The following is a 13,083-nucleotide window of genomic DNA, read 5'->3' as shown; positions in this document are numbered from 1 at the left end:
ATAGTCAGCCTCATTGTACGTGATCCTTTGCTGCCTAAGATGACAAAGTGAGTTTCAGTGTTTCACCTAAAATACACATTCAAGTAAAGGCTGCGGACTTTTTTTATAAATCAAAGTAGATGTACAAATTTTATAAAGTACTAAGGAGTTATAAAATTTCACGAGAGAGAGAGAGGGGGGAATAGGAAGGGGGTGTGGTGGGGGCAAAATCAGAGTCACCAATTGCTATAGAGGAAGCAAGGAACAAGGAGAGGCCAAGATTTGTTGAAAATCCCATCCTGCTAATATCATTCATTCAATAAAAAGGGCTAAGGTGAGCAACTGAGACACCCAAAGCCCAAAACTCCCCAATCCAAACAAAACCTTTGCCCCTTTCCTTATCCTATCTTCTTCTCTGCTCTATCCCCCTCTTCCTTCTATTAAAATCCCTTCACAAGATTTCCTCCCTTTTTATCCCCATATTATCCCCACCACATCACTTCCTCTCCCTTTCTCATTCCCTTCCATTTTCTCCCTCCGCTCACCTCAGAACTTAACACTTCGGTTCATGGCCCCCAAGTCTGGAAAGGGAAAGGGAAACAAAGCCAAGGCTGAGAAGAAGAAGAAGGAAGAGAAAGGTCTTAATGGGAATTTCCTTTTTTTACTATATTTTCCCCTTTTTCATTCATTCATTCACCATTCATTGAATTTTTGCAGTTATTCCCAGTGTTCTTGACATCACAGTTGTCACTCCATATGATACCCACGTTGTTCTCAAGGTACTAAAATTTGTTTGGTTTGGTTTGGTTCATGTTCCACTTTCCTTGTTCTCCCCATACATGGAATACAGATTTTTGTTTTTAAAAATTTTATAATAATAATATTTATTTTATTTATATTATTGTTTGTATTGTTATTGATGAGAATCCATGAAACCAATGAAGGGCATCTCGACGGACAAGATTCTGGATGTTAAGAGGCTGCTGGCTTCCAATGTGCAAACTTGTCATTTCACCAACTTCTCCTTGTCGCACGAGGTAAAATTTGTATTAAATTAATCCAAAACGAATCAGCTCTTTCCTTGTTCTGGAATTAATAAAAACTTTTTTATTTATTTTTTTATTGTGGGCAGGTGAAAGGAGCAAAGCTGAGTGACAGGTTTGAGGTTGTTGCTCTAAAGCCATGTTTGCTGAGAATGGTTGAAGGTAGGTTTATTGGTTAAATTCGATATAGAACGAATTTCATTTTTAATCATCATTACCACATTTAGTTTAACTTTTTAAAATTTTGACTTATTACCACATTAACTTTCATTTACTTACCACAATTATTAGTCTATCGTTTGTGGTTTTATCATTTTTTCCCTTATTAGAGACACTGTTACAGTGTAGTATCGTACCGATTCGAACACGTGAGCTCTTGAGAGTTATTTCGTGCCACTTAGACCACAAAGACTTTGACAATTATATTTTTTGTTATTCTATTTTTAATTATTTATTTTTTTAAATAAAGAATTTCTCCAATTAATGACCTCACAAATCTAAAAGTTAGAAACACCTGGTAATGAATGTGGGGGTTAGAGTTCATTGGCATAGAGAGTGGAGTTCATTGGCATAGAGAGTGGAGTTCATTGGCAAGCAGGTCGATATTACACTAAGTTTCCAATAATTCGGCAATTCCGAGGGCCGCAAAATTTTGTCTTGTAATCCGTATTTCTGATTGTTTTTCACGTTGAAAGCCACGACTCGGACTCGGACTCTCCGATTACTGTGCCCTTTACGGTTTTTCCTATTTGTGAATTAATAGGGAACCCCATGTGTCGCATGTGCTTTAAAATGATACTCCGTATTAATTTTGTTTTGAATTTAGTGTAAATATCTCCTAAATTCATTGAACATTCGATTGTTTAATGACGCCATATACCCTTAACCCAATAATTATATCGTGAATATTTACTTTTTAAAGTGAATTTTAGTTAAAAAATTTATCTTAGTAAAATATTCTTATTGAAATCTTTTAAAGTATATAAGCAATATATTAGTAAAAAATATTATTGTAATCTTTTAAATAATTCTAAAAAAAATTGATATTTTTCCAAAATTTTAAAATAAATTTACATGTTATTTTAGATACATAAATTTGGTCCATAAAATTTCCTAGTGTAAGTACAAAAATTTACTATTGCAGGTATATAAATTCATTACTCTGTATGCACTACTTCAAGTATATAGATCCATTGTTGTTTTGCCATTTTTATGTTCAGTTCACGATATAATTTAATATAAATGTGTAGTTTAATTATCAATTTAAGTTTTTAGTTGAAACATAACATATCTTTTAATTCTCCACCACCTCATTAGAAGACAAAAATGATAAATTATTGTGTTGACCGTGTTCCACATAATCCAAAACGACATCGTTTTGATGTTAAAAAGGTCTTGTTCCACGTGCGTGTTAGAATAATGAACATCATGGGGTAAGCTAATGTATTTTATGGGTTGAAATAACGTATTTTATGTGTTAGAATAATAAAATTTTTAAGGTAAGGTAATGTATTTGATGAGTTGGAATAATGTATAATGTACTTTATGTATTAAAATAATGAAATTTATGAGGTAAGATAATATATTTTATGAGTTAAAATAATATACTTTGTGTTAGAATAATACATTTTATAAGTTAGAATAATATAATTTATGTGTTTTTAGACCGTGGTCCGGTGTAGACCACGTTCCTCACAAAAATGTTTAATTTGCTGCTATAATTAATAAGCAATTTGAAACCTGCACATGCAGTGTTGAATTCGTACACCCACTGCTCTCAGATCGCATTGCTCCTCTGCTGCCTTTACGTTAAATAGTGAATGGCATATACATTGATGGGTTTTAATGAATTCCCTCACTGAAAACGATGTTTCTCTGTGGTCCATGATCGCTGTTGGGTCTCACCTTGCACTTGCCTTCCCTCGTGTTAGAATTCCCTCACTATATTTAGTAAGTTGTTTGATTGTGCATTGGAAATTGTGGGTGTGCCCAAGTTTCACGTTTTGATTACCCGAAAGGTCATTGATTGAATTTGTAATCTTTTAATAATTGTCTGAAAAATTAGACAATATGATCAAATGTGATATAAATTAGATAATCAGTGTGGAATTTATTCAGTTTTATTGTGATTGAGAATTGAGGGTTATATACATTTTTTGATATTTTTGATATAGTTGGAAGGGTCCAGTGATATCAAACCCTTCCCTTTATACGGGGGTTCGAGCCTCAGTGGAGGCAATACTGACTCTTGTGCTTCAATAGGTTGAGAAAGTAGTTATGAACAGATACTGCATTCTAATAGAGTTAGTAGTATTAAAAAAAAAAAAAGTTGGAAGTGTCAAAGATGGAATCTACAACTTTCTATATATGTGGTTAAGTTATAAAGTATTTATGGAGCGAGTGACAATAATGTCGCATAAGTGGTTTGGCAATGTTTCACCTTTTCAAGGGGACATGTGAATTGTGTTTGTGGTCCTTGCGGCCCGTTTGGTTGCAACTGATTTTAACATATAGCCCAACACGGCGATATTTCAGAGGACTATGCGGAGGAGGCCCAAGCGGAGGCGCATGTTCGAAGGCTACTCGACATTGTCGCGTGCACCACGCGCTTCGGCAAGTCCAGAGGCAAACCGTCAACGCCCTCCGCCAACGACGCTCGCGCCAGGAAGCACAAGTCGCAGCTCAATGCGGCGGAGGCCTGCCGGCCGGAATCGCCGTCCGATGGAGGAGCCGTACGGGCTCCAGATTCTCCTTCTCCGGCCGTCTCGGAAGAGTACGACATGCTGGCGATCCATCCCATTCCGAAGCTTTCTGATTTCTACGAGTTCCTGTCTTTGTCTCACCTCTCCCCGCCTATAATAAGTGTGTTTCTCCCTCACTACTTTGAATTTTTTAATTTTTTTTTTCATTTCTATTATTTTAAATGCATTTGTGTATTCTCAGGTTTGAAGAGGTTTGAACTAAAGGATGGCCAATCGGATCAAAATGGCGACTATTTTGAAATGCAGGTTCGACTAATAAATTAGCATTTACTAATAAAAAAAAGTGTCAATAGGCCATTGAATTTATCATTTTTGTGTAATTGGGTCACTGGACTGAAAAAGCATGCAATCAAATCAGCAAACAAGCATAGTATGTGTAATTAGCACATTTTTCTGATTTCTTTTAGTAAAATTTGAGTTGAAAATATTTCAATCTTTACTTCAGAGTTCAAACTAGTATGGCAGAGGAAAATGCAACTCTTACATACCATGCAAGCAATATGATCGGATGCTAGGGGGAAAATTTCTCAATTGCACATATTTTGCTTGTTTGATGGTTGAATTGTATGCTTTTTAAGTTCAGTGATCCAATCGCAAAAAACAAGAAGTCCAGTGACCTTATTGACACTTTTTCCTAAAAATAATTAAATTGAACTTACATGAGTTGAGTTTTCAAGTTTACGGTTTATTCTTCTTATTGTTGTTTTGATGAAAATTATATGCACAGATTAAGATATGCAATGGCAAGTTACTACAAGTGGTGGCTTCAAAAACTGGTTACTATCCTTTGGGAAAGCCGTTTATACGTGCCCATTGTTTGGTTGATCTTCTTCAACAGCTCAGCCAAGCATTTGCTAAAGTAAATACCTTTCCCTTCTATTGCACCTGATATTTCAACGGCTTTTGGTTACAGCAATTATTGCTGGTTTCAATTTATTTTGGTAGCAATTTGTCATATATGAATGACAAGTCTAATGGTTTTTACAGGCATATGAATCATTGATGAATGCCTTTATGGATCATAATAAGGTGATTTTTTTTTAAATAATACTTTTATTACACTTGCAATGAGATTGATTTACATGGGGCTAGTTATGAACTCGGTTTATATTTGATTCTTTCAGTTTGGTAATCTTCCGTATGGTTTCCGCGCCAATACGTGGCTTGTCCCCCCAACCCTTATAGATCTTGGATCAAATTTCATTCCTCTTCCAGTTGAAGATGAGAGCTGGGGTGGTAATGGTGGAGGTCAGGGGAGATATGGAGAGCATGATCTTAGACCTTGGGCTTCAGAATTCCATATACTTGCAAATCTTCCTTGTAAAACTGAAGAAGAAAGGGTTGTTCGAGATCGAAAGGCATTTTTGCTGCATAATCTTTTTGTTGATGTCTCAATTTTCAAAGCTGTTTCAGCCATACAAAAAGTCATCAATTCCTCAGAGGTATCGACTCCAAATTGTGTTTTGGATTCAGTGTTATATGAGGATCGTGTTGGACATTTGTATATCACAGTGAAAAGGGATGCCACAGATGCTAGCCATAAAGAAGTTAAAATTATTGGTACGAAAAGCTTCAATGAATCTGCTGAAGAGGTTGCCCAAAGAAATTTACTTAAAGGGATAACTGCAGATGAAAGTGTAGTTGCACATGTGAGTGGCTTAACTACAAATCTCAAACTAGTTTATATTTATTTTTGTGATTTAGGAATTCCAAAATTTTGTCATTTTGCCTCTACTTATTCTGGTTTACTTATGTGTGTGTGTGTGTGTGTGTTTTTTTTTTTTATTTTTTTTATTTTTCACAGGATAAATTATCACTAGGTATGGTTACTGTAAGACACTGTGGTTACACTGCTATTGTGAAAGTTATGGGTGATCTTGGGGAGGGAAGGAGTCTGTCACAAGATATTGTAATTGATGATCAACCAGATGGGGGAGCCAATGCACTCAACATTAACAGGTTTGAATAATTTCTCTCTACATAATTTCTGAGACTACTAAGAAGGTTTGCTGTGCTTCACTTCATTAGGGAAGATAATCTTTTTCTTTTCAATAGATGCCCCAAGGTTCAATCAATGTCTAATTTTGTTATCTTAGGTTGTGATATATTTGTTTATTCTTTTGGTGCCCGAAATGTTTGCAATATTCTTACTCTTTATGAAAATCCAACTATTGCAGCTTGCGTTTTCTCCTCTTGAAGCCAAGCACACCTGAACATAAAATCGGCGACTATGACACTTCTAGTTGTCTCATCCGTGAAGTTACTAAAGATAGTTTGAAAAAGTTGCAAGAGAAGCCTCCTGCATTGAAAAGTTCCTTCAGATGGGAGCTTGGGTCTTGCTGGGTGCAGCATCTACAAAAGCAGGAGACAACAAAAAACAGTCCTAAGAAAGTTGAGAATGATGGTAAGGACGAGCTTGTAATCAAAGGATTAGGGAAGCAGTTTAAAATGTTGAAAAAGAGGGAAAGAAAATCTGGGAATGGTAATGTGACAGATGTAAATGAAGCCATGAATGACTCAGCCAGTTCTCCAAACATGGAATGTATCTTAGCTGAACAACCCAATGATGAATCCAGCTCAAAGGCGGAGTTGAGGAAATATATTTCTGAAGAAGCATATCTCCGTCTCAAAGAGAGTGGAGCTGGTCTTCATCTAAAGGTTTTATAATTTTTTCTTTTATTTGTAGAGTACTTCTATCAATCAACCACTAGCACTTTTTTGAATTGATGTGTTACTGGAAAAGGAAGGAGAGGTAGTTTATTCCAGCACTTTATCGCTTATTGTTTTTTATATTCTTTTCGAAACAGCCAGTAGATGAGATTATCAAGATGGCACAGAAGTATTACGATGAAATTGCTCTCCCTAAGCTGGTAAGTCACTTGATGTTTGGTTTGCGTAATGAAAACAAATGGTATAAGAATAGTATTCCAGTATTCCATAGTGAATGGGTGGATACAAAAAAGGGCATGCTAGGAGTAGTTGATACTACGGCCCCTAGGTTTTTCTTATTGCAAAGGGAATAGCCCATTCTGTGTAATAGAAATCAAACCAAATAGCCTAATGGGTCTATTCTCTGGAAATTGGAATGCTATTTTATTCCCGACCTATTCTATGAACCAAATATTACATTAATTCTTTTTTAGTTTTTTAACTGTTGTTCCAAGTGTTTCTAATTTCTTTTTATATTTTAGGTGGCAGACTTTGCATCATTGGAACTTTCACCCGTTGATGGTCGAACACTCACAGACTTCATGCACCTAAGAGGATTGCAAATGCGTTCTCTGGGACGAGTGGTGAGCTTTCATTTTTCTTTCCTCCATCTGTTTTTGTGATGCAAAAATCTCAATGGTATATTTCATTTTGTTACATGAACCAGGTTGAGCTTGCTCAGAAGCTTCCTCATATACAGTCACTTTGTATTCATGAGATGGTTACTCGAGCTTTTAAGTACATTGTTAGAGCAGTTATTGCTTCTACTAGTGATGTGGCTAACTTACCAGCTGCAATTGCCTCCACTCTGAATTTCTTGCTTGGTTCCCATACACCAGAGGATAATGAAGAGAAATTGAGTGATGACCAAATTCTCAAGTTCCAATGGTTAAGTGAATTTCTTTTGAAAAGATTTGGTTGGAATCTGAATGATGAATTCAAGCGCTTGAGAAAATTGTCAATTCTTCGTGGACTTTGTCACAAGGTAGTATCATAACTAGCTGATTTGTTCTTTAGCTTTTGTGAACAACTATTGAATTTTTCTCTTCGTAGGTTGGGATAGAGTTGGTTCCCAGAGATTATGACATGGAAAGTTCAAATCCATTTTGTGAAACTGATGTCATCAGTTTAGTGCCTTTGTGTAAAGTAAGGTTTCTTTCTCTTAGCTTATAATTTCGTTTAATCAGTTTAGCTTATAATTTCGTTTAAGTAGTGAAAACAAAAGAATATTGCTCATCAAAATGATCTTCACAGCATGTTGTATGCTCTTCTGCTGATGGTCGAACCTTACTGGAGTCCTCTAAGATTGCTCTTGACAAAGGGAAGCTGGAAGATGCCTTGAATTTTGGAACAAAGGTATATAATATTGTTTTTCAATTTTCATGAATTATTAACTCTTATATATAGTTGCATAGATAAAAAAAGAAAAATTGACTTTAAATATGATTTTGAACTGAAGGCTCTTACAAAAATGATTGCTGTTTGTGGCCCATATCATCGTACAACTGCAAGTGCCTATAGCCTACTGGCTGTTGTCCTTTATCACACTGGAGACTTCAATCAGGTTTTTCAAATGTTTTATTGCTTCATCTTAATGAATTTTTGCCTCCAATCTTTGACCTTTTAGTTATCCAAATAGCTGCTGCTTGTATCGTATGTTTGTTCTGATATGCATTTAGATGTTCAAGGATTTAGCTTTCTAATTCTTGTCGTTCTTCAGGCAACTATATATCAGCAGAAGGCATTGGATATTAATGAGAGGGAACTGGGGCTTGATCATCCAGACACAATGAAAAGCTACGGTGATCTTTCAGTGTTCTACTACCGTCTTCAACATATTGAATTGGCCCTGAAGTGAGTAGAAAAAATTCCTTGTTTTGCTTAGTATTTTGGATACCCAGTTTTTCTTGCTTGTTAGTGAACTCATTTTTGTGCTTAATGTTGTGATTGTATAATGTTTATTGTATATTGCCAGATATGTCAATCGAGCCCTGTTTCTGCTTCATTTTACGTGTGGTCTATCACATCCAAACACAGCAGCTACCTACATTAATGTGGCTATGATGGAAGAGGGCATGGGGAATGCACAAATTGCTCTTAGATATCTACATGAGGCACTTAAATGCAACAAGAAATTACTTGGAGATGATCACATTCAGGTCCCATTCTGACTTTAATTTTTCAGATGCTTGTCCTTTTTCTTTCAGGAGCAATTGTTGTTAATTCTGTGGTTTGCTTCGCACACAGACTGCTGCCAGTTATCACGCCATTGCCATTGCTCTTTCATTAATGGAAGCATATTCGTTGAGTGTGCAACATGAACAAACTACACTTCAAATTCTTCAAGATAAGCTTGGACCCGAGGATCTCCGAACTCAGGTGCACATCTAATTTTATTTTTCCTTATTTATGCAGCTTGCTGAAATTATAAGATAGTGTTTACCAAATGACACAATTTGTTCTTTTTAATTTTTCTGCCATCTTGTTAACTTACATGGGTTTTCCTGTTTAGGATGCTGCTGCCTGGCTTGAATACTTTGAATCAAAAGCATTAGAGCAGCAAGAGGCTGCACGATCTGGGACACCAAAACCAGATGCTTCCATAGCTAGCAAAGGGCATCTCAGGTGCTGATATATTTGTACACAGATTACTTGCTTTTGAACTTTTTGCCTGTATTTTTGTGATTAACCATTCTGCTTGTTCCAGTGTATCAGATCTCCTTGATTACATAAATCCGGATAAGGATATAAAGGCTTTGGATTTGCAACGTAAACGCCGTTCAAAGGTATCACTTTGTTTTCTTTTTGTGTTTCTTTCAGATTAGAAAGCATTATTATCATCTAAAATCATTATGGTTATTTCTGAATTTGGTTTTTTTTTTTTTTTGTGTGGTCTGTTAGGTGTTTCCAGTTTCCGAGAAATCTCAGAAAGGACCTCATGATGGGATAAGCAACAATTCTTTGACGGAAAACAATAAAGAAATTGGTGTGTCCATGAAGGTCATTGAGTATGAGGATAAGAATGACATTATTACTTCTCAAGAATCCAAGGATCCTCCTAGTTCAATGCATCATGAACTGGTTGTTGAGGCGGCTTTGCAGGAAACAAGCTCGGATGATGGGTGGCAAGAAGCAAATTCAAAAGGACGCAATGGTGGCACTGCCAAAAAGCACGCCAGAAAGCGACCAAATCTTGCCAAGATAAAAACAACTTCTGCTTATTCTTTCTCAAGGGACCGAATATCTAGGAAAGAAGTGATCTCTCAGGGGCACAACGGTACATCTAAGACAGTTTCTTCTGAATTCTCTTTGCCAATGAAGACACTCAACTTGAATTTTTCTGGTGATTCAGAGAATGTCTCTGCTAAAGTAGCAGTTCCTAAAGGTTTTTCTTCATCAACTGTTAGTGTTCCCTCCCCTCCTGCCAATCTCACAACTATGGCCTCTAAGTCATTGTCCTACAAAGATGTAGCTGTGTCCCCACCAGGTACGGTTCTAAAGCCCTTACTGGAGAAAGTTGAAGAATTAAACAAAGATAATTCTGATTCTCAGATCTCCATTAGTCCTCCCGAGACACCACCCGAGACACCGGAAGAGGATGGAAGGCACACAGTAACCTCGGACGAATCTACTGCCAATCTCGATGATAAGCCTGTCACTGATGAAAGGAACACAGAAACTATGCAGGACACATGTGGCAATATTGATGATAAAGAAGTTCATAAGAACGGAGGCAATATCGAGTCTGAAAGCTCATTAAGTGAGCTAGACGATGTTTCATCCCCAAGTACTGAAGAAAAGCCTGTAGAGGCAAATGGGAGTAAGCTTTCTGCAGCTGCTCCACCCTTCAACCCCGGTGCCTATGCTGTCACCCATTTGCTAAACCGTGCTGCTGTTGCTAGTGTCTATGATGAAATGGCGAGGCAGGGGATGGTTATAGAATTCCCATCAATTGCAGCAAGAGTTCCCTGTGGTCCTAGATCTCCTATGTACTACAGGTCTACCCATCCCCGTGTGAAAAATGGTTACTCAAAGTTCCATACATCATCCGGTGAAGGAAATGCCAGAACTATGAACCCACACGCTCCTGAATTTGTTCCGAGAAAGGCCTGGAAAATCAATTCCACCAAAGAAGATTCCTCAGTCGCCCCAGCTCGTGATTCCGTTGTGGAGAAGACCACGGATGACGCTAAAAACAAGAAGTCATCAAAAAGCACCTCGGATGCCGAAAAGACAGAACTAGCAAGGCAGATACTTCTTAGCTTCATTGTGAAGTCGGTACAACATAGTTCAGACACTCCAATTGAATCTCCAGTTACCGAGAAGAAGTCAGGGCTCCCAGCAAGCACAGCCGAAGCAATTGCAAATGATAGTGCCATTATAAAGATACAATATGGGAATGATGAAGGGAAGACGGGACTGTCAACCGAAGCAAAGAACAACGAGAGCTCAAAAATGGGCGATGTAAATAGTAATAACAATGGGGGGGATGGTGAAGGCTTTATGGTTGTTACCAAGCGTAGAAGAAATCGATCAAAAATCAGTAATGGAATCGGCGAATTGTACAGTCAGCAATCCATTTGTGCTTCAGTACGCTGAAGGGAAGCTTTTGACAATAATAAGGTATTTGTTCTTGGCTTGATTGCATATGTTGATGAGAGTTTTGATTTTCTGCGAATCGACAGTGTAGAAAATGTTGAAGAGAAATCATAGGAGATTCTCGGATCAGCAATAAACACAACGTTAATATATATTTTTTTCCAAATTTTGTTGCCTGTGAAGCCAGGATGTTCTTTTATCTTAAATAATAATTAGAACTTGGATCCCCATCAATTACCAATTTCTTAAGTGCTTGCTGGCATCCTTAAATTTCATGCTTCTTTCTCTATTTTATTTATTTGGTTTATGGAAAGCTGATTTCATTTTCTTTTGCTAGTATTATCTGACCTATACCTATTTGTAAATTATTATGAGATGGAAACTTCAAAAGATTCACTCCTTTTGCCTACAATAAAAATAAATTAGCTAGAAAAGATGGCAACCCAGGTTACACGTTCGACTCTTAGTGCAAGAGGTTTATTAATTGTTTTAGTTTGAGCCAGTCAACAAATCAGTTTTAATTATAATTCTAATTTCACATCTTAAAAGTAATAAATATAATAAAGAACCTTTGTGTTATATAATTATGTTATAAATATATTATTATTATTATTATAGACATTATGGACATTCCATACATAAATAGTTGTAACGGTCAACATTATTATAGTCATTATTTCTTGTATATTATATATACTTGTTGTGTCATTGTATTAAAGTGGTTAAAATAATAAGATTGTTATGACTACACTTTGTCTCTGCAAATTCACTATTCTCTTCTTCCTTTCCTTTGTACTGATTTTGTTACAAATATGATCCGTTTCCCGGGAATGGCTACGGGCTTAAGGAAATCATCACAACACGTTATCAGCTTCTACACCGACATGATTGAAAAAATCTTGTCCTCTTTTCACGCGAATAACCTTATACTCTAACAACAGTACATGACAAATAATTATATTATGCAAAATATCTTGGGCTGATTCCTCCCACCCCAACCCCCCACCCCCAGGCCCCCACCGCTAGTTGAAAAACACAACCAATTGTTGGTGCAAAATCATAATGCACACCCAACTGGCTCTACACCAAGTGTCCGAAGCACACTATATGCATAAGAAAGTGGCGTGAAATTGGAAATGAAACTTTTAGGTAATGTTAGTAATGATTTTTATTTTTATTTTTCATTTCAAGGATCAATCATTTCCCTTGTTTAGTCTCAAATAATAAAAATTAAAAATCAATTTTAGTTATAATTCTAATTCCACATCTTAAAAGTAATACATATAATAAAGAACCTTTATGTTATACAATTCTGGTCACTGACGAGGGCAGAACCGTCGCTGGTCGTTATACCCGGCGAAAGGCGACCAGTGGTCGACTTCCATGGAGGAAGGTGCCTTGACTGCCTTCCACTGGGGTATGGCGACCGCCAATCGTTGGAATTTTGCATGAATAGTAAATGACTTGCAATTGCAGGTTATTTATCGATTTTTAGGTTTTTTTTTTGTCACAATTTAACATGTTAAAGGGCTTAATTGTACTTTTTAAATGTTTAATTAGAGGCCTAATTGACTTTTCACGTAATGTTTAGGGGTTTATTTGACCCATTTTCCTATTTACTATTATGGATTGAGTAATCATCTTGTGTGAGTGTTTCACGGATTCAGAAGTCTCTTCTTTTAGTTTGCAATTATTTTCTACTTTCTCGCAATCAAAATTGTACACATGATATAATAGATTTTATGTCTCATGTATTCTGTCTACAATATATTTTTGTATAAGACATTGAGTAAACACACTAACATATTCTCCTTCTGTCCCGAATTGTTTGTCTCATTTGCTTTTTGCATAATTTTAATGCGACATATAACAAATGTTACTAACTTCTCAATTTTGTCATTCAAAAATAGGTATCATTTGTACAAAGTACAATTGTACTTACCTCATTAGTTGTCTACAAATTTAAAAAAGTCAAAAGGATAAATTGAGAA

The 13,083-nt window shown here is 36.4% G+C and overlaps 1 protein-coding gene across 2 annotated transcripts; it reads left to right on the top strand.

Annotated features, from left to right (window-relative positions):
- Positions 1-322: 322 nt before the first annotated feature.
- On the top strand, positions 323-11,341 carry LOC116032453 (protein TSS). 2 transcript variants are annotated; one of them, XM_031275020.1, is made up of 24 exons: positions 548-617; positions 697-758; positions 924-1,016; positions 1,112-1,184; positions 3,558-3,884; positions 3,966-4,030; positions 4,512-4,643; positions 4,772-4,813; positions 4,909-5,433; positions 5,589-5,743; positions 5,962-6,442; positions 6,592-6,654; positions 6,976-7,077; positions 7,161-7,478; positions 7,547-7,639; positions 7,748-7,849; positions 7,953-8,057; positions 8,214-8,347; positions 8,469-8,652; positions 8,741-8,872; positions 9,006-9,118; positions 9,201-9,279; positions 9,395-9,770; positions 9,846-11,341. In XM_031275020.1, exons 1-24 carry the CDS (start codon positions 548-550, stop codon positions 11,090-11,092), a joined length of 5,073 nt encoding a protein of 1,690 aa, XP_031130880.1. In that variant the 3' UTR covers positions 11,093-11,341. The 2 variants fall into 2 exon arrangements, with proteins under 2 accessions (XP_031130879.1, XP_031130880.1); XM_031275019.1 differs by having other exon boundaries at positions 323-617; positions 9,395-11,341.
- The last annotated feature ends 1,742 nt before the right edge of the window (positions 11,342-13,083 follow it).

The sequence above is a fragment of the Ipomoea triloba genome, chromosome 10 (genome assembly GCF_003576645.1).
Source record: "Ipomoea triloba cultivar NCNSP0323 chromosome 10, ASM357664v1".
In the NCBI taxonomy this organism is placed as follows: domain Eukaryota; kingdom Viridiplantae; phylum Streptophyta; class Magnoliopsida; order Solanales; family Convolvulaceae; genus Ipomoea; species Ipomoea triloba.
The sequence above is the reverse complement of the archived record's forward strand: the minus strand, read 5'-3'. Positions and strand labels throughout refer to the sequence as shown.